General features: G+C 41.9%; 1 protein-coding gene across 1 annotated transcript in view; it reads right to left on the bottom strand.

Moving 5' to 3' along the window:
- The window catches only part of LOC117813283 (gamma-aminobutyric acid receptor subunit alpha-1-like), a 35,421-nt gene extending 13,651 nt beyond the window's left edge, over positions 1-21,770 (bottom strand). The window contains exons 1-7 of the mRNA XM_034684418.1: positions 21,650-21,770; positions 18,679-18,784; positions 14,660-14,772; positions 13,508-13,575; positions 9,075-9,295; positions 1,458-1,540; positions 188-331 (exon numbers count right to left, since the gene is read on the bottom strand). Coding sequence (XP_034540309.1) covers positions 188-331; positions 1,458-1,540; positions 9,075-9,295; positions 13,508-13,575; positions 14,660-14,772; positions 18,679-18,758 — 709 coding nt within the window. The 5' untranslated portion in view covers positions 18,759-18,784; positions 21,650-21,770. The remainder of the gene's footprint in view (positions 1-187; positions 332-1,457; positions 1,541-9,074; positions 9,296-13,507; positions 13,576-14,659; positions 14,773-18,678; positions 18,785-21,649) is intronic.
- Between the last annotated feature and the right edge of the window lie 674 nt (positions 21,771-22,444).

Here is a 22,444-nt window from a genome sequence, read left to right as displayed (position 1 = left end):
GTCATAAAGAGGGGATGGTGTGACTGCAGCTGCTTTCATATACCAGACACAAACTCTTCACAGGAGCTTTAAGAGGAACATTTAATCCACCTCAAACCTGCCTGTGCTGGATTAAAAGAGCAGTTATTTTCATTTCCCAGTCAAAGCTTTAATTAAATGCACAACATGATCCAACTGAAAAACCCACCTGTGCTGGACTGCACCACACCAGAGTCCACACTCTGCCCCATCAGATCGTACTGGTTTAACCTGGACCCATCCTCCGCCACCACCACAGACTGGGCAGCTCCTCGGGTCCACACGTACACCACCTCTGCTCGGGTGTAGGCGTCTGACGAGGACAGAGTGAAAAAAGTTATAAATTATTTTGCTGCTGGTTGTCTGCTCGTCACGTGGGCGCTCCTTTTTCGGGCTGCGTCTTCAGAGCTGGCAGGGATGCCCGCAGGAAGGGAAAAGAAAAACAAATCTGAAACGAGGTCTTCCACTTAAATCCTCACCTCGTCTCAACTTGTCCCCCTGCATCTCGTCTCCCTGCTCTCATCTCAAACCTGCCTGTCTTGTCTCGTTTGCTTTTGAAGCTTATTATCCTTTTCCTTTTCACCTTGTTGGAAGTGTTTTATCTCATCTCTTTTTTATCATCTAAGCTCGCCCCTGCTTCCTATTTTGTCCGCCTCTTTGCCAACATCTCAGCACGTGATGCGATGTGATGTTGTGTCACTTCATGTTATCCCCTGGACTTATAAGAAAACAAACAAACAACATCACAACAGGACAACATGACCTCAAAAGAGCCAAGTCAGTCTTCCCTTCCCTCCGGCCACCCGACCTGTCAAAGCCGCAGTGTGGCTCGGCCACTGCAGAGGAAAAGGATGGCTCCTCTGCAGACTGCAGCATAAGGAAGAGAGCTCATCACTGAAATATTTAGGGAGTGAGTTCAATTTGAAGGGGGGGTTGATGCTCGGTCCTCTCACTCACGCTGTGCAGCTGTCGAGAGGATGGCGGAGAGGCAGTTTGACGCTTTCTATCTGTTTCACTCTTGCTGTATTTTTTTGCTTGCTCTCTGTCCCCCTCCCCCACTGCCTCTGCTCCCTTTTTCCTCTCCATCTTCCTATCTCTCGCTACGTCTTCTCCAAGGATGCTGAGGGTAGGAAGCTGTCAGCAGTGAGCAGCTGGTGTGATGTTCTGGAAGTATTACAGACACCGCGACTGTGGGTAAACACAGGTCCGTACGTAGGGGTCTTCTAGGGTCTTACAGGGTTGAATGAGGTGGACCAGAGGGGCCTTGGTGGGAACAAATCCTCTGGGAGGACAGCTGTTACCGCACTGTCATCCCCTATCAGGAACTCGTGCTTCCAGTTGGATGATGACAGTGTGTCAGAGGGATACATGTGTGTTTGTGAACATGTGTGGTCATGTGTGTGTGTGTGTGTGTGTGTGTGTGTGAAGAGGCCACTTACAGCTGCCGAACTTGAGCGGACAGGCATGAGCATCCATAGGGAAGTCTTCCAGGTGCATGGGACACTCTGCTCGTACTGTGAGCCTGGAAGAGAAAGAGTAGCACAGAATGTAAGGATGGACAGAGCATGTGCAAAGAAAGGAGGGGAAAGAACAAGTGACGGTGCACTGGAGGAAGATGAAGAGGATTTAAGGCAGGGGTGTGCAAACTTTTTTCAAATAGGGCCACATATGATGTTGTCAGAATACCTCAGGGCCAGTGGCTCCTACTGAGACTTTGGAATCCTAAAAGTTCTATATGAAATATTTAATAACAATTATTTTAAATGTTTTCTCAATAAAACAGTAACTAGGAAGTACCATGTAAATATTGGCAAACTTCATCTTCTTCTGGAGGAAAATGTTTTTCATTCGGGTCGGGTAATGTGGGAAAAATATTATCTCATTATTTTCCTATGAAAGGATCATGATCTGGATTTCATCACACTTCTTCTTCATGTTGTTTTTAAGACTGTTCTGACCAGCAGACAAAAAATTAAGAACAAAATAATTACTTTCCTGAGTTCTGAACATTTTTTAAGCACCAAATTTGACCTTTTCTTTACAATGTCATAATTTGGATCTTGTCTTGTGTCCTCTTTTGTGTCTTTTGAACTTTTAGTGTTCATAAAGAACATTTTCACATCATGATAAAAACATTAATTTGAAAACCTGTCAGCTTTAAGAGTTCTTGTGTTTCTTCTTTATTGCCGTCTTGCAGAATTCACAGAGCTTTGGCTTTATACAAGTAGTCCATATGAAGCTGTTTGAGACGTTTCTGGATTGACTTTAGTTTGTTTGTGAGCTTGAAAGAAGCTGCCAAATGTACAGATGATTCAGAATGTGATTAATTTCTTTGCTATAAATAACACATTTTAAGATGGAAGCTTGGGGCCATAAATAAATGGACATTGGGCCGTAATTGTATTTTGGACATGCCTGATTTAAGGCTAACATGTAGGAAGCAGGAACACGTGGTGTTGTATTTTTTTTGCACACCAAACAGTGAAACTGCAGAAACCTCTCCGGTCGTCTCAGCTGAGGGTTTCTATTTCCTGACAGCTTTGTGAAAAACAGCATGTCAGGCCACCCGTGACACACTAATCTCCCATCCATCCTTCATCTCGCTCATCTGTGACAGCAATACAGGGCTCCGCCTCTGACCCCCCATCCCCCTCCCCCCTCCCCAACGCCGCCAGTAAACATGCTAAAACAAATGTTTTACGATCCTGGCTGCAGACAGCTCGCATTAGAATCACTCTGTTGGTGTGCATCAAGGTTTGAGCCCTCAGGTTTTTATTTACCCGCCCTCCACTGAAGGCTACTGAGGTGCCACGAGTGGTTTGAAGCTCAGCTCAGCTGGTCATGCACCTTATCTTCCTGCTGTAACTGTCAGGAAGCATCCCGATCGTGATAAATCATGATGGGATGAAGCGGCTTTATTTTTTTACTGCTGAACACTAGAATGGAAAAAAGGGGGAAATGTAATAAAAGTAAATGTGATATCATAAATGGCTGACTGTGGTCTCTAAAGAACAATAAATAAGTAATAACACATAAAAACAGGAATTTACTAGATCTGTGAATCCCTGCATGTCACAGTGTAAGGTGGATTAATGTGTTTCAGGGTGGGAAGAAGATGTTATAAATGTTTCATACTGCAGCTTTAAAATGTTTAATCTGGACATTATCAGAGGGAAACCTCCAATGACCAAAAACAAAGAACAGGAAGTCATTTTGTGATTTTGGTGTGTGGTTTAAGCCTCATACAGCCAAACATGTCCATTATTTCAATACTACACCATAAAGCAACATAAATAAAACACACAAAAGGAGAATTATTGGAAAATGTGAAGTCCTTTAACTCTAAAAAGCAGAGTCTTGATGTTTCAGGCTTTATTATACTGCCAAGAAAACAACCTTAAACCAACAATGAATCTTACTCTCAAGTGTGTTCAAGTATCTGAAGCCTGATGGAGTGAAGGATTACCATTATATTACAAGAACTGTTGAAACCACATCAATAAAACACATTTATGGTAACACACAAAAGAGAAGTGGTTGAAAATGTTTAAAGAGCTCAGTCTGGTTGTTTCTAGTTATTTTAGTCCCTCACAGATCTTATCAATGAAGATTAAAATGTTAGTTATTTTGTGTAGCTATAAGCCTTTAGTTAAATATATCCACTGTTTTTTAATCACTGTTAAAGGTGACATATCACGCTTTTTTCATCAACATATATTGGTCTAAGAGGTCCCCAAAACATGTCTTTAAAGTTTATGCTCAAAAAAACACTTTGAAATCAGATTTTGGTCTGCCTGAAAACCCCTCTTCTTCAGTCCTCCTCAGAACACTCTGTTTTCTCTCTGACCACGCCCCCTCAGGAAGTGGATGTGCCTCGGCTCTCCAGCACGTTGATCTAATGTTTACATGTTGGCTGAATATACACGGCTGCTCACAGACCCGCGTTACTTCAACCCTCTGAATCTGATCCAGAATCTGATCCTGACGGAGAGGCGCCTGCAGCAGGACCTTTCTGAACCATTGGTCACAGATTTAGTGTTTCTTGTTGTTTTATTTATCAGTATGTAGACGTGTGTCTTGGTACACAGCTACAGCTACAGCTATGAACATGTAGCTATGTGGCTATGCTAATTAGCGCTAGCACTTATCCATGACAAATAAAAATCATCCACTAGATCTTCAAATCTGCAGACGTGGGGAGTAAAACCGATCTCTGCCAGAAAGGCAGCGGGACCTTTTCTGAAGGATTGGTCACAGATTTAGTGTTTCTTGTTGTTTTATTTGTCAGTATGTCGACGTGTGTCTTGGTACACAGCTACAGCTACGACATGTAGCTATGTAGCTATGCTAACTAGCGCTAGCACTTATCCATGACAAATAAAAATCATCCACTACATCTTCAAATCTGCAGACGTGGGGAGTCAAAGCGACCTTTGTGTTTATTAAGACAGCCTACAACTAGCATGCCTCCCTCCTAAGCTCCTTGTTAGCACACATGTGTGCAGGGAATGAAAAACGGAGGAGGGGTTGAGTTGTATTTTATACAGTCTATGGGCTGAACAAGCTCTGAGCTCTGACTTCCTGTTACAGACCGGATATTGTTGTTACGTAACAAAAACACTGAAGTCTGAAACGGCTGGTTTCACACACATTTACAGAAAGGTGGAGAAATCAGAACAGGGGCAGAATGGAGTCTTTTCATTCTCGGGGGGTTTGTAGACAGGGACACAGATTTCAGGTAAAGAACCATTAAAAAGTCAATTTTGCATGATATGTCACCTTTAACACCAGAAGAAGACAGTAAGATAGAACAAATGGATCTGGTTGTTTCCAGTTATTTGTATTGTCTAACAGATCAGATCTCTAACTGATATTTAAGAATGTTAGAAAAGAGGAGAGAAGAAAGAAAAAGCTTCAATGACCAAAAATTCAATCATTTTCACTAACATGATTTCTTGTGTGGTCTCATCCTGGTATCTGGAAAAATGTCCATTTATTTTCAAAAAATATCATAAAATGATTACATAGAAATTATTATTATTATTTTCCCAACTGTGCACAAAATATAAATTATTTAAAAATGTGAAGTGAAGTTTAGTTTTTTTTTTTATCTAACAACAAACATTGTTGCCAAGAAATCAATTCAGAACCAACAATGAATCTTCCTCTCAAGTATTTTCAAGTATGTGAAGCCTGATGGAGAAAATGATTACCATTATATTCAAAGAACTGTTGAAACCACATCAATAAAACCTGTTTTTGGTGATGCAGCACATAAAGAGTGTTGACAATGTTTAGTTAAAGAGCTCAGTCTGCTTCTTTTCAGTTAATTTAATGTCTTAACAAATCTTATTACCAAAGAGAAAACAATGTTTAAGTAATGTTAGAAAAGAAGAGAGAAGAAGATAAAATGACCATAAAAGAAAAGAAGAACTGGAAATCATTTTCACTAACATGATATCCTGTGTGGTTAAAGCCTGATATCTGGAAAAATGTCCATTCATTTCCAAAATATAATAAATGATTACATTAAAAAGTATTGTTATTATTATTTCCCATACTGTGCACAAAATAAAAAGATACTGGAACATTTGAAGTCCTATAAATCTAAAAAGCAGAGTCTGGATGTTTCAGTTTTTTATCTCACACATTTTTGGTGATGCACAACATAAAGGTTGTTGAAAATGTTAAGTTAAAGAGCTCAGTCTGGTTGTTTCCAGTTAATTTAATGTCTTAACAGATCTTATTACCAAACAACACCTGATATTTAAGAACGTTAGAAAAGAAGAGAGAAGAAAGAAAAAGCTTCAATGACCAAAAACTCAATCATTTTCACTAACATGATTCCTTGTGTGGTTTCAGCCTGGTATCTGGAAAAATGTCCAATCATTTCCAAAAACAATTACAAAATTATTACATGAAAAAAATGTTTTATTTTCCAAATTGTGCACAAAATAAAAACTATTGGATAATGTGAAGTAAAGTCTGGTTGTTTCAGGGTTTTTTATCTAACGGATATTGTCGGCAAGAAATCAATCCAGAACCAACAATGAATCTTACTCTCAAGTATTTTCAAGTATCTGAAGCCTGATGGAGAAAATGATTACCATTATATTACAAGAATTATTGAAACCACATCAATAAAACACACGATTTGTAACGCACAAAAGAGAGGGTGTTGAAAATGTTTAAAGAGCTCAGTCTGGTTGTTTCCAGTTATTTTAGTCTTTAGGAATCTTAGAGAAGAAAGAAAAGATTTCAATGACCATAAAAGAAAAGAAGAACTGGAAATCATTTTCACTAGCATGATATCCTGTGTGGTTGAAGCCTGGTATCTGGAAAAATGTCCATTCATTTCCAAAAGTATAATAAATGATTACATTAAAAAGCATTGTTATTATTATTTCCCATACTGTGCACACATTAAAAAGATACTGGAACATTTGAAGTCCTATAAATCTAAAAAGCAGAGTCTGGATGTTTCAGTTTTTTATCTAACACATTTTTGGTGATGCACAACATAAAGGTTGTTGAAAATGTTAAGTTAAAGAGCTCAGTCTGGTTGTTTCCAGTTAATTTAATGTCTTAACAGATCTTATCACCAAAGAATAACTGATATTTAAGAACGTTAGAAAAGAAGAGAGAAGAAAGAAAAAGCTTCAATGACCAAAAACACAATCATTTTCACTAACATGATTTATTGTGTGGTCTCAGCCTGGTATCTGGAAAAATGTCCAATCATTTCCCAAAAAAATTACAAAATTATTACATGAGAAAAATGTTTTATTTTCCAAATTGTGCACAAAATAAAAACTATTGGATAATGTGAAGTAAAGTCTGGTTCTTTCAGGGTTTTTTTTATCTAACAGATATTGTCGGCAAGAAATCAATCCAGAACCAACAATGAATCTTCCTCTCAAGTATTTTCAAGTATCTGAAGCCTGATGGAGAAAATGATTACCATTATATTACAGGAATTATTGAAACCACATCAATAAAAGACACGATTTGTAACGCACAAAAGAGAGGGTGTTGAAAATGTTTAAAGAGCTCAGTCTGGTTGTTTCCAGTTATTTTAGTCTTTATGAATCTTAGAGATCTTAGAGAAGAAAGAAAAGATTTCAATGACCATAAAAGAAAAGAAGAACTGGAAATCATTTTCACTAACATGATATCCTGTGTGGTTGAAGCCTGGTATCTGGAAAAATGTCCATTCATTTCCAAAAATATAATAAATGATTACATTAAAAAGTATTGATATTATTATTTCCCATACTGTGCACAAAATAATAAGATATTGGAACATTTGAAGTCCTATAAATCTAGAAAGCAGAGTCTGGATGTTTCAGGTTTTTTATATAACAACTGATTTTGTCGCCAAGAAATCAACAAAACCAACAATGACTCCTTCTTACAAGTGTGTTCAAGAATCTGAAGCCTGATGGAGTGAAGGATTACCATTATATTCCATTATGTAACTACAGCCAAACATGTCCATTATTTCAATACTACACCACAAAGCAACACAAATAAAACACACAAAGGAAGAATTATTGGAAAATGTGAAGTCCTTTAACTCTAAAAAGCAGAGTCTTGATGTTTCAGGCTTTATTATACTGCCAAGAAAACAACCTAAAACCAACAATGACTCCTTCTTACAAGTGTGTTCAAGTATCTGAAGCCTGATGGAGTGAAGGATTACCATTATATTCCATTATGTAACTGTTGAAACCACATCAATAAAACACATTTATGGTAATGCACAAAAGAGAGGTTGTTGAAAATGTCTAAAGAGCTCAGTCTGGTTGTTTCCAGTTATTTTAGTCTCTAACAGATCTTATTACCAAAGAACCAAAAACATTAATCCATGAAAGTAATGTTAGTTATTTTCTGTAGTTAAAGGCCTAAATTCAAAGATCTCCACTGTTTTCTAATCCCCTTTAAAACCAGAAGAAGTCCAATAAGATCAAAAAGATCAATCTGGTTGTTTCAGATGTTTTACTGAAGAACAACAGATCCCATTTCCAAATCCAAAACCACCAGTAATTCTTGCACATTGTATTTTTCAGCAGGTGAAGCCCAATTTACCTAAAGACACCCTTAAACATCCAATAACCATTAAAACAGAACATCATCAATGCAAAGATGTTAAAGAAATGATGAAATTTGATGGATTGTTGTCTTTTATTCAGATCTTATAACCAACACCATCCCAAAATCCACAATAATGCCTGCTTCATAACTTAGCTGTATAGCCAGTGCCTGATAGCTCAAACATTTCCATTCCTTATCTCTGAAGGGACAGCTTGGTGGACTTATAAGACATGTGGGGACAGAAAGATGAGCACAAAATACAGCTTGGACTAGGACTGGGACTACAGCCGGCTCCAAAGCTAAGCACCCTTTGTCCGGACAACATCAATAAACCTTCACACAGCAAAAACACCGAGGAACAATTGTTAAAAACGTGACGTTCAACCTCTAAAAGAAGAACATCCTTCTGTTTACAGTGACAGCTAAAGTCTGGTGTGGTCTCTGAGCTCTCACATTTCCAAAACCAACCAAACCAGCTTCAGTAAAAAAGGCAGGTGTTCTTTTTACCAACGGCAATTAAGAGTCAATCCAGCGTACACCATGCTGCTGCTAAAACATCCTTCAAATGCACCAAATGAGCTTTAATTCTGCTGAAAATGCCCCAAAAAAACATAATTTACTTCAATTTGAGTAATGTGTCTGCACAGAACTGTTTTAGAGAATCACTGAGAAACTGTCCGTGTTGCTAAATGCTCGGGCGCTTTGGAAAATCACAGAGAGCTCACACCAGGCGGGCTTTTCATGGTGTTTTAGCAGATTGTTCATAAAACCACGTTAGTCACCCCCTTTCAGTTCAGACTACACAAACCCAGGCTGTCCTTGACCCTCCGTTCTCCCCCTGATAATCAGATGTGCACTGATATTTAAATGGCACCAAGTCATCTTCTGCTTCTGCTCCAAGCACCTCCACTCTAAAATCCTCCATTGCACCGGTGTAGTGGTTAAAAACGCGTCAGTCCTACCTCATGGTGTACAGCAGGGTGCCTTCCTCTGTGATCCGCAGCAGCTTGTTGGGCATGGTCATGTTGTGGGCCACGGACTTCTTGCCGTTGTGGAAGAAGGTATCGGGGGTCCAGATCTTGCTGGCCATGAGGTTGTTGAGACGCAGCACGGCCATGGGACCTTTGAACTTTAACCTTTCGTCCTTCCAGCTCTGTCTGAAGAAGACATCGATGGTGTACTCCTGCAGGGGGAGGGAACACAGGTGAGACTCTGACAGTGGTTCTGAATACTGAATCCCTCTGATGCTGGTTTGGATGATGCTGCCTCACTTGTACCTTCCTCTTTACATCGCCTCTCTCATGACGTGTCGGCCTAGTTCCCCTGCTGGTGACTTAGCTTTCATAGCAGATGCTTTTCTATCTGGTAACTTAAAGAATATGCTTCCATTGTGTCATCCCCTCCCGTCCACTTTACTTGATTTTCTTATTCAAATATGGTCATGTCAGTTTAATACTCTTAAAGCAAATGGGGGATCAGTTTCTCTGTATTGCTCATTGGGTCTTGCATTGTTAGCTAAGTGCCACAAAGGATTATTGTTAGCATTTATCTTTAGGGGAACTTCTTCTTCTCCTCTGTAACCAAAATGACCCTGGACACAAAGAGGAAGCACTGGACACAAAATTAAGAGAACATTTCATTTTGGCGGCAGCAGCTAATGAGTGTAGCTCAGAGCAGAGTTTAATGGTTCCACATGACGGGCCGACAGAGTAAAGGGAGGCTGTAAAAATTACAGTTCAGCCTTTTTTTTTTTTTGTCTTCACCCCCTCCCCCTCTCTCTCTCTCCATCTCTCTCTCTCTCTCTCTCTTTTTCCCCACTAGGATAATTAGTATGAACTGAAACAAAGCTTCAAGGTAAAAGAGGAGGAAAAAAAGAGGACAGACTGGAGATGGAGAAAATGTTCTTCAGCTCCTTCCTTCTGGCTTCAACACAGCAGCAAAAAAACGTCCTGAGCTGCATGTCAGCTTGAGCAATTAACTGAGATTATGTCAAATAGAGTACACACACACACACACACACACACACACACACACACACACTGACACACACTTCACGTGTGCAGTTTTTTATTTTACTTGAAGTGGTGAAGGAGAAGCAGCGAGACATTTGGAGGAGATTAATTGGTTTCCGGTGCACGGGGTAAAGATCAGATGCTCGTGTTTGAACAGCCTGCAGCCGTTTTTTGAAGGAGAGCATATGGAAGCAGAATTTAAAAAAAAAAAAAATCAGTAAAGGTGATGATTCACGTTTTGATGTGTGCATTTGAATTTCAAAGTGAGGCTCTTTATGCTTTACATTCGCTGCCAGCTACGTCACGTATTCTCATCCTACTGTTACAGGAGTCTCCAAAGTGAACGACCTTCTAAATATAAACATATCAAAGTGCAGATTTCTGCAGCAATGTTGCATTTCCTCATTCAAATATTTGAATCTAAAGCCCAGAACTTCAAGACAGTCATGATGTTTCATCAGTCGCATCCAGTGGTGGAGCCAGGAGGTGGTCATGGTCACCTCTGAAAACTGATTGGCCACCCTGGAAGTCTTAAACATGATTGGCTGTTTGCCATGTCAGAGGCATTACTTATACTCAACTCAGCTGTTGTGTTTCAGCGAGCTGCAGAGACAGGAGTTTCTGTGGGTTTGAATATTATTTTTATTGATGCTTTGACTTTAAACAATCATCTTCATTTTGAGTCCTTAAAGAGTTCAGCACATTTAAAACTCAAGACCGACCTTTTTAGTCCTTTTAACTAATTTTCATTATTATCTTTAATAGTTGTATTTATTTATTTACTTATTTATTTATTTTAAGTCTCACATCTTATTTTCTTTTAATGGTTTAATATTTTAGACTTTTATTATCTTACAAATGTATTTCACTTTGGTGATTTTAATTTCCTGTTTTGAGTTTTAACATCTTATTTTACCTCCAGTGTTTCCTCATTAAGATATCATGAGAGTGTTTCCTCAGTTCGTTCAGCAAATTATTTAGCTTTTTTATTTATTTATTTATTTTATTGTTTTTAATATTATTGTTGCATATTGTGTTGTTAACCTTAGGATTATGGGGTGGGTTTGGGGTCGGGGCTGGGATCTTTTTTCTTAATTTATTCTATTTGAAGTTGTTTTTCTTGTCCAGCACTTTGTGTTACAATGTCATTATGTGAAAAGCTCTTAATACATAAAGATTGATTGATTGATTGATTGATTGATTGATTGATTGATTGATTGATTGATTGATTGATTGATTGGTTGATTGGTTTTAATGTTAACATTAGAAATCTTCAAAAATGTAACATTAGTTAAATTATTTTATAAGAAGAAGTTAAAGTAGATGTGATTATTGGAAGTAACCCTCCTAGGTTTGGGGTTAGCCCAACCCTTCAACAGTCAGAGCCCCTGTTTGGACCCCCAAGTCAAAGCTGTGTGGCTCCACCCCCTGATCGCATCATATGATTTATTTAATTCTCTTTTCTTGCTACGTCTTCATCCTTAAAGATAGGGTTGGTAGTCATGGAAAACTAGCATGAATTTGAATGTAGCATTTCGTCAGGACTCCTTCTAACCCCTCCCCCGCTCACATGCATGAGCGCCGCTGATTCACGACCATATGATGGTGACTGATTCCAAACCTGTCCTCAGCACATGGTTTGTGTTTTGCACTACGTCAACTCATGTCTCACTCAGCGGTTAGAAAACACCAACACATTATCACAGGAGGCGGGCAGAACGGCAGGATGGGATCTGATTGGTTTCATCCTTTGGCTCCTGATGGCAGGGATTGGTTGGTGCAGGTTAACGAGCGCTAAATTGCGTGTGCAAACAAAACAGTTGCATGTTCTATTTCTGTGTGTGTTGCGCGTGATCTTCTATGATTGCGTGCAGGCGTTCAGATTGTTATGATGACATTGATCTGGAGTTGCTGCAGCAACAAAGAAATCAGGCGGATGTGTTACAGGCCATCGCACAGGAGGTGAGAGCTGTGTCCAATGTGGCGCACGCCCTCTGCTGTGACACTCCACCGCCATCATTGCGCACAAGAGGCAGCTGGTCAGTGCTGCTGCGTCTGTGCTGACTGGCCGTCAACGCCCGGGCAACAGTCAGGAGGTCATTCAGTGGCAGTCCTTCAACTGAGCCGCCGGCGAATGAAGAGGGAGGGGAGAGCACAGGAGATGAACGCACTGGGAGTAACTGCGATGGTGCAGCAGTGACGCTGTGCCAGTTTGCACCTGCCTTTCAAACGTGCTAAATATAGACGCAAAAACACCAACCGCAATCGCTTTCAGGTTTGAGAAATCACATTGCAGGTGCTAAATGATAACATTTGCATCTCATTCTCACGGTATTTTGCACGTTCTGATAATCTGCATGAGTTCTGCAAACACACTAAATGGATTGCGGGTGCTATTTTGCTGATTTGACAGACACAATCGGTGCAGCCGGTCAGTACATCAGCTTTGTGTGCGCTATCAAGTTTGCAGGTGTTTTTATACATGCAAACCTTCAGTAGATAGGGCTCTTATGTATTGATTACCATCAAGACATGAAGATCATTTTAACTATAACAGAAAGTGGATCTAAATCTGAACACCAACCCCAGCTTTAAACATTAATACCCACATGTTTCCAAGCAGCAGATTTCTCTGTGAAGATGGATCAGCATGTGCATGAAATATACATTCTTCCTCCTTGCTTTGCACTGGCTTCCAGTTAAATGTAGGATCCAGTTTATCCAATTCTTGTTGTTGTGTACAGAGCGCTCAGTGTTTAGTGGCTCCAGTCTACATCAGGGAGCTGCTGAAGCCTTAGAACTCCAGCAGGACTCTGAGGTCCTCTGATCAGGGTTTATTGGTTGTGCCTCGTACCAGGTTTAAAACTAAAGGGATTCTAAACTCTGGAACAGTCTCACTGTGGAGCTGAGAACTGTAGACTCTGTGGACAGGTTCAAAAAGCAGTTGAAGACCTCTCTGTTTAGACTTGCCTTTGTTGAATCTGTCTGTTTTTGTGTATTTGTAATCTCTGTTTTGCCTGTTAATGTTTTCTATTGTTGCTGTTGTAAAGCACCTTGTGACCTCTGTTCTTTAGAGGTGCTCTATAAATAAATCTTACTTCCTCTAAAGCCTAAAGAAACAGAGCATGTAAAGCAAGGATTACTAAACAGAACTCAGGTGCACAAACAGTCGAAGGTACGAGTGTTTATGTGGAGCGTACAGCGACAGGTTTATTAACACATCAGGCATTAATGGAATGAAACATCAAATTAATAATTATCTCACAGCTTAGAGACCAGGGAGAGAGGGGAGAGAGAGGGGAGGGGGGAACACAAGATGAGGGTGTGGAGTGGAGGGATACGGGGGAGACTGGTGACATTTAAAAAGGCAGAAAGAGTCTTACCATGTCGTGGTCCGAAACTGGCCCAATACTAGTCACGAAAATGTCAGTCTTGACTTCAGTTACACGCTCTGTTGAAGCAGGAAATTGCCAGAGTGAGTGACTATCAGTAGCATTCATTAGCCCCTAACTACCTGTTAATACAAACCCACCTGGCTATAGCCTCTGATCCACTCAACATTAGCTCTAACACACACACACACACACACATTGCAGGAAAATAAAGCATCAAAATTCCCATTTTGGACGTCGATAAGCATTTCTGCTGCTGCTGTTGGCTTCAGTGTCAGCCCCATTACCCGTACACTGCTTCAGCCTCCTGATAAATGTATGTATTCTTGTATTACAGAAAATCTGCCACTCTGGCTCCGTAACACTGAGAGGAAAAATAGGTCCACTGACGATTCAATCTGAGGCGGTGGCAGAGGTGATGTGTGTGCGTGAGAGAGAGAGAGAGAGAGAGTTTGCTCCTGCTGATTCTGAAACTGAAATGTGACAGCGTGATTTATGAATGATACCCATCATAATCCATAATTCCTTCCCCTCTGCAGTTGAACTTGTAGCAGGAAGAGTTTTTTTTTATTCATCTGTGTGTTTGAAGCCTGCCGCCGCATCACGCTGTGCGATCCTCAGTGTCCTTCACACACCGGTTCTCACATTATCTCTCCCTGTTCGCTCCTCTTTCCCACTCTCTGCTTCCTTCCCTTCTCTCTCTGTCTCTGGTTTGTCTCCTCTTCGTCCTCTTTTTCTGCCATTTTGTTTGTCTCTCTCTCTCTCTCTCTCTCTCTCTCTCTCTCTCTCTCTCTCTCTCTCTCTCTCTCTCTCTCTCTCTCTAACAATGGACAGTTGACAATAGAGTGAAGAGGAGCCCACGCAGTAAAATGACGTTAGCTGTGTTCTTTTGGAAGTGCTTGCTTTGTGACGATTCAGCAGCAGGTGAAGAAAGAGTATCCAGTTCTGTCTTTTAATTATCACCTCATGCAATCTGACGCTGAAAGCAAACCTGCCTCCATCACATGAACTCACACAGACATTACTATGAGCAGCTTAGCACAGGGAGAGTCTTCTTTTAAAGGATATTTCCATATTTGCAGGGAACACAACAAACAGTCACCATGAGGGACAAAGAACATGCAATGACTCGGGTTTACTGACCTCCCAGTCCTGGCCTGAGGCGGTTGTCATAGCCATCCAGAAGGCTGTCTAAGATCTTGGTGAACACTGTAGTGTTATCTTTCTGTTCATCTGTCATGCCGTTCTGCCCAGAGCTGGCAAAGAAGCAGAGAAGAAGAAGGTTTAAAGTCGTCACAGCTAGAGCCCCAAAACCATGATCCAAACTGCCAAAAGAGTAGAAAGAAACTCTGCATATGAATCATAAATCAAAGACACAAAAACAGAGGAGCAGGGCTCTGAAGTTAGCAAGATGGCTGTGCTTACCAACATGGGAAGCACAGGGTGCATCATGAGTCACACTGTGTAAAAATGGACCAGGAACTTTGTGAAATCTGTAACAGCGGCGTATTATCCCAGTATGTATTCACTGTCTCACCCGGGGGGGTCAGATCATATAGATTGGTGCATGAAAGAGGGGAACACAGGAGGAAGAATCCCACAGAGGGGGAAATATCTGTTATCATCCCTTTGGGGACATGTGTGTGTTTACAAAAGATGGAGTTCTCTTGGTATGCATGATGTCAAACCGACACCAACAAGTGACAGTCTCAGGAATCACACTCCATTATTTATCCCCTAATCTGGTCCTTTATAGACCACACAGGCCTGGCTGAATGTGCTCTTTGAACATGAAACAAAATGCTCACAGCAACGCCCAAAACAATCTCAATCAGCGATTGTGAGAGTCGAGTTTGCTGCATCTCCCAGCATAAATATTTCAGCACACTCATAATCAGGCATACAGCCCTTAATTGAGCCTCATATATGCAGGGACGCCACAGGAATGTTTAGAGAGGGTGTGTGTGTGTGTGTGTGCATGTGTGTGTTTGCATTACCTGATTTAATGCATGCTTATTCTGTACACTCAGGAGGTGTGTGTGTACTTACCCCCTGCATATGTTTGCATGTGTGTTTCTGCTGATAACAATCAGATGAAAGTCTCTTCTATAGTGTGCCGCTGAGCATTAAGCCCACCCTCTTTTTTTTTTTCTTAGTGTATGGTTTTGATTGCATGCAAAAATAAACAGTGTTTGGAAACAGGGCTCTGCTGTAGCTGGAAGGCTCCAAGGAGAGGGAGAGGTCATCAAGATTAGTTAGCGGGGACCTGCGCCAGGAGGGAAGGGAGAGTGGCGTCTGTGAGGAGGACTCGACAAAGATGAGGGGGAAAGAAAAAGATGGAGATGGCGGCGGGGGAGATAAAAGGCAGAGGTTGGGATAAGGTGAGGATTTCTGTTGAGTGAAACTGGAAGGAGACGACGCGGCTGTGGGATTGAAGCAGAGATCCTGCAGCTTTGAGTTTGAGCCGCTAAACAGTCCGCTTTGAAAGCAGAAATCAAAAAAACGCCACACATGGAATTGTATAAAAGGGTTAATGTGAATCTCTCTGCCACTACTTTCACTTCATTTGTGAGGCTGCATTCTATCTGCCAAAAAGAAAAAAAACCAACAAATGGAACTGTGTGAGGAACCAGAGCCAGCTTCCAAACTGCACAAACTGAGATGAGCAATTTAGTTTCAGCGTCATACGCGGAGGTAACAGCTTTGAAACACTTTCAAATTCAAAACAATAATTAATCTGTCTTGTTCGGGTCTGTGAAGCCAATTATGAATAAATAAGGAAAGCAAATCAGCGGAGGCAAAATTAAAAACACCTCCTCTTCCCTCCCTCCTTAATATTCCTGCTTTCTACATTTATTCACGCATTTCCAATTTGCCAAATCACATCACGACGCCAGAACAGTTTTTGGTGTGCCCTGGGGGTTACAGTCCGCTTGTTTCAGACTCTGTAAACAGAAGGAACAAGCTACACTGTCCTTTGGGTCCTTCAAGTTAAACTATAATTAAGATGCATTTCATATGAAGGAGAGAGAACTCATGGGTCTTTAAAAACCAGAGGAGGAGATGGTGAAAATACATTTTGAGCCTTTCTTTGACCAAACGTGTTTCCAGTTTATTCAACCCCTACATTTCTACACATGAGAATGGATGCAGTGATTCTCTGCTTCTCTGAGACGGACATTTTTTACAGTGTGTAAGGGAAACATGCAGAGGAGCGTCTGAGGTTGAATCTCAAGGAAAAGGAAGAAATAATAGGGAAGGGGGGAAAAGGTGCTGTGGAAGAATACACATGTTTATCAGCCAGGGGCCACTTCCTCATAAAACATTGTACACCATCCCCATCTACAGGTCATCTGAACAGCAACAGTGCTGTTCACACTCACTCTGGAAATGTCTCTCTCTCCTCTCCTCTCTCTCCTTCTCTCCCGTCACTTGGATATCTAATTATAAGGCAATTTCTCTCGTTGGCAACATACTGTAGCAGAGTGCTAGGTCTTCCTGATTACCGTGTCTTGTTGAAATCCCCCAAGGTGTGTGTGAGAGCGTGTGTGTGTGTGACTTCAAAAAGAGGAAAGGAGTGGGGGGGGGGTTGGGTTATTCACTAAATCTTTGGGTGATAATTGCTTTGCAGTTTTGTGGTGACAGCTCCTCGGTGAAGTAATCAGTAATTTTTAACATTCTCTTAAACCTGCAGTAAATCAAACCCCCCCGCCTCCCTCCCCTTCAGCCATAAGTCAGCGCACATCTGAAACCTGGATCAAATCAGCCTGCAATAACGATGTATCGCAGATGCACCGTATACAAAATAGGACACATCCCATCTGTGTTCTGCACGCGCTCAGTGTGTACAGACTGAAACGTAGCCTCCCTGCGCCGTGTGGATGTTTGTGGTTTGTCACAGAGAGAGAGAGAGGAGAAATATGGACCATCTCCAGACGTCAGTGTTCAAGTCAACCACCTATGACAGCTCTGCTGAATTATTCAACCATGCAGATGAGTGAGATCCCATCAGTTCCTGCGCCGTTCTCCACAGGAATCAAAAGATATCAAGCAGATGAATTGTACTTTCTGGCCTGGAGTTTCTACTCCCACATTTATCTTGCCTGCGTGTTTATTCCCTGCCAAAGTTACCCACGTGAATCCAACGAGTGCATCCTGATGACACTGTTTAGAGCTCTGCTACACATGTCAGCCTGCCCAGCGTTTGAATCATGTGGGAATTAATGCAGTTGCAAGTCACATGACGTTGGATCTTATTGCTGTCATCTCTCGTCCAATCACTCTCCCTCTCTCTTTCCCTCTCCCTCTCTCTCACTGCGCGTCTGCTTCTGGTTAGGTGACATCCAACACATCCGAGTTGACATTGAGAAGTGTGTCTGTACATGGACCCTACTGTCCCTGCAGTCACTGTCACAAACACATGTGAGCAAATGTGTGCCAAATATCACTGAGCGACACACACTCACTCAGCTCAGCGATCTGAGGACAGAGATGTTGTTCCACAGGTCTACAGAACCAAAAACATTCAGAGTGTGTCTATTTCTGCTCCTCGTCTTCACTCTCTGTGTTGCACTTCTTATTAACTCCATGCAATAATGAGCGTGTGGCGTCCTGTGGGGGTGCCCCAGTTTTTAAAAGCAGTGAATATTCTCTGAAAGCTGTAAAAACTTTGTGAAAACCCAAAGACGAAGCATGAGGAAGACACAATATCAACACAGAGGGTGCACAGCGTGGTTCTTTAAGAATTTGACCACATTTTAAAGACTAAAACTGACTGGATGGTGAATTCTGTTTGGATCTAACTCTGTCAAATAATTCCCCCCATGCAGTTTGGCCTTAAAGTTTGTCCCTCAGATGTAAGTTAGCCGAATAACAGAGTTGCATCGATATTTAAAGAATGAGAACAAATATTTCACTTGGATTTTGGTGCAAACTCTGCATAAAGATCCAAAATCCAAGCCACAGAAGAAATCAGTGAACGAAACAGTGAAAATTAGACTTTTTTAATCCAAATTCAAAAAGAGAATGTCTCCAAAAGAACACTTTTGACCTTGGATTTTGACTCTAATGTTAAGTGCAGATAACTGTGTCCTCCATGTCATTTCAAAGCATCCAATGCAAAGCAAAGACACATGCATCTGTAAGCTAAAGTTGCTTCTTACCTCTTCCCACCCAGCACGCTGTTGGCGGCGAGCAAGCAAGCCCACAGACACAGAAAGGCCGTCCTGCTCCGTCCACACATAGTTGCAATATGAGGACCTTTCACTGCTGGAGGTCAAAGACACAGAGAGAGAGAGAGAGGGAGAAAATGAGCATCATTACCAAGTCAGAGGAGCCAGAGATCCAGCATTAACCCCCCCACCATCCCATCAATATGTCACCACATCAAGTGTCAACAAACATGTAGATGTGCTAAAGCAACAACAGCAGAGGTGGAGGAGGTGGGAGCTGTGAGGAGTGAAGACCTTGTCCCGCTGGAGATGCTTTATGGGAGGTTTTTGCTCCTTAACATCCCTCACAGATTCACTGACAGCGCATGAATCAAACCAAATGGCCCTGCCACATGCGTTGGGCCATCACATGCCACTTGACACACGCGCCCCCCCCCCTCGAAGATTTACATCATCATTGTGGATTATCTGTCACCCTGACAGAGACATATCCTACACCCTAACTATGTGGGAGACCGGATTGGAAGAAGTGCTCAGCATGTCGATGATGAGAGAGGAGGAATCCGGAATGAATACGACTTTCATAGCTCAATACGCACGCCTGAGTGTGTCTGCATCTGTAGCGCATAATGATTAAGAAGACATAACAAGGCAACACATCATCGACCACATAACAGCCCGTGTGAGCCTGTAGCACCTGTGCACAGCCTCCCCTAATACCCTGCAAAGTGAAACGCGCAATACCGCAATATCAAGCCCAAATAACGCCTCACACCCTCTGCACGGTGATTTCCAGCTTCTACACTCTGGACGACGGTTTTTAGTCTCAAGGTGCAGGACACAGCGTCACAAGAAAAGCTTTGTTCCTGCTGCTATCACTGAGCTGAACAAGCTATAGCTTTTATTTTCTCACACAGTCAGCCTCCAATTTTAAGACTTGAGTCCAGATTGTGTGATTTATTTATTCATGTGATTCTATCTGATGTGCATTTTAAATGGAACCTTTAGCACCTTCATCATTTTACCATGTCTATTCATTTTACTATTTTTACTGTTAGATTGGTTTCAGGATATTTTTGCATGTTCTGCACATTAAGTAGTTTGTTCTGTCTGACATCTATCTTGTAATTTTGTATCCACCTAACATCTCACTGGCTGCAAAACAAGTTTACCTACAGGTACAAATAAAGTAACCTGAACCTGAAATCCCTCCTAAAAACACGAGCGTTCCCTTCCTCCTCAATCATGAAGCTATGATGTCAGCCAGGTCATAAAGTATGTGTGCAATTAGCCTGCGCTATTGCGCATGCAAAACACAATGCTGGGATTTATGATCCATTTGGATGAAGGCACACTCGATGTGACCACGAGGCGACCAGTTTTCCACTTCAAGAGGAAAAAAACGCTAAGGCAGAATTTCGCCAAATCCTAGCAGTGAGACAGATTCCACACACAGAGGAGACAATACCCTGCTATACTTGCTTGTGATGTTCCAAGGTGGAAGATGTGGGGACGCACAATGCCCTCTTGACATGAAATAAAAATCCGTTGGTTGACAAGGATTTGACAAAGCAGAGGGATGATGCAGATTAACGAATGGAGGAGAAAATCCCGCACATAAGCACACTTTCTAAGTTATTCAGAGGAAATGTCTCCCCCTCTCTCTCTCTCTCTCTCTCTCTCTGTCTCTCTGTCTCCACGACGATGTTTCAACATATCATCAGCTGCATGGAGAGACATTTTAGCATGCAACTGGCATCCCTCTGCAAGGCTGCTGCTGCTCTAAATACATGCATGGAGATCCAATCCGTGCGTGGCGGAGTAATTAAGCAAATGATGCTGTTTTATTCGGAGCGCTGTCCGTGGTGCTGAAAGCAGCCTCCTCACAGCATCAAACGGATCCTGTTAGTCCTAAAATATCACCTCAAACGGTCCCGATTTCGACGGCAGACTCCCCCCTTCTCCCCAATAAAACTGGTCTTGGATTCTAGCAGCGTCCAGCAGCACAAACCGTGGCTCTCTAAATCCGAGTGTGACTCCCCCCCTCTCTCTCCCCTCTCTCTCCCCCCTTCTGCTGCTTCTTCTGCCGGATTGAAAAAAGGGCGAGCAAAATGGAGCAAAATGACTTACAGCAGATGAGTCGGGGTTCTATATCCTCCAACTTTTCAGAATCTCTTTTCCTAGCCGGTCTGAATGAGAAGAATCCTCTGTGATCTCAGATCTGACGAATTCTAGCTTGAGGCTGGAGAAGCGGCTGCTGACGATATGCGCAGGTCTCTCTCTCATCACTGTTCATTGGTGATGCTGTAGTGAGTTCAACTCTCTCTCAGTCTGTCAGCAACAACACCAAAAAAACGTCCTAAACTAACAAATCTGGCTCAATGCAATGAGGAGGTCTCTTTCAAAATAAAGGTTTTAGTTCATTAATCGTGCCAGTAAATGGAGCGCATGGAGACTTTATCTCCAGCGCAGACCATTTAATTTAGGCTGTACCAACCTGATATAAAGAGCAGCCCGCCCATTTTATATGCAGCACAATTTAACTTCCACTGCTGTCGTCCTAATCTCTCTTTCAGTGCCTGCTAAATAAAAATCCTCTTACATTTTCACATGGGATCCCTTGTGTTTTTTTCCATCGCGCGTTCTCTAGCTGCCTGACTCCTGATATCCAAGGGGATAAAAAAAAAACCACCCTGACATGTACCCAAAGACAGCCTCGCAACCAACCGAGACAGCTTTGGACCAGGACTCATGAAACGGACAGTTAGCCTATATGAAGCACAGACACACTAAAGCACGGATGGGGTGACACAGCTCGGATACGCGCGCACACAAGCAAAAGAGGAAAAAAAAAAAAGAGACACCTTCCCCAAAAAAGAATAAGACAACGGTGTTCCCTCACCAGCTTCCACTGATGACACGAGCCTCTCTGTGTAATAAAATCCCCACTCGAAGGACTCACCGTCTCCTAAAAGCCTGCGTTTCGCATCGAGACCAACAGCACCGCGTCTCTGTTTACAGACAAATCTTCTGCTGCTTCAAGACTGAGCTGAGCACGGCGAGGCGCGCGGAGCTGCGTGCATCTGCAAGGGGAGGAAAAAAAAATTGGGCTGATGATACCCAGCGTTTATTTTTGTAGTCATCTGCGTATTTCAAGTTAAACTACAAATCAGAGGACATTTTCATGGACAGCACCGACCAAGGACTGCATATACAGCAGGAGGCAATAGAGGGGAAAACACAAGGTCTATTTTATTATGTGCAGCTTTCAGCACATCATCACTCTAATTCATGGTTGCATAAGAGTCATATTTATCCCAGCTGTTGATTTAAGAATGCTTTTGACAACTCGTGTGTGTGTGGGGTTTTTATTCGCCCTCAGTTTGGACTGGAGGTTTATTTTCATCAGAGCAGGCAGAGCTCTGAGCTGGCAGTGGAGTCACGTCAGTCTGGTCTGCAGTGCAACGTTTCCTCTGTGAGTGCGTGTGTGTACGTGAGAATGTGTGTGTGTGTGTGTGTGTGTGTGTGTGTGTGTGTGTGTGTGTGTGTGTGTGTGTGTGTGTGTGTTGCCTCCTCACGCGTGGTTAAAGTAGTACATGTGCGTGATTAGTTGTGAGGGACATCATGGGTGTATATGCCTGTGTAGTCAGTCTATCTATCTATCTGTAAAAATAAACACTCCTTTTTCACAGAGCACACTTTAATAAATCATGAATCCACCAAAGCAAGAAAACAATCCCAACGTGTCATCTCTTTC

The sequence above is a fragment of the Notolabrus celidotus genome, chromosome 5 (assembly GCF_009762535.1).
Source record: "Notolabrus celidotus isolate fNotCel1 chromosome 5, fNotCel1.pri, whole genome shotgun sequence".
NCBI classification, from domain to species: Eukaryota; Metazoa; Chordata; class Actinopteri; order Labriformes; family Labridae; genus Notolabrus; species Notolabrus celidotus.
Note: the sequence above shows the minus strand (reverse complement) of the source record. Positions and strands in the feature narration are given on the sequence as shown.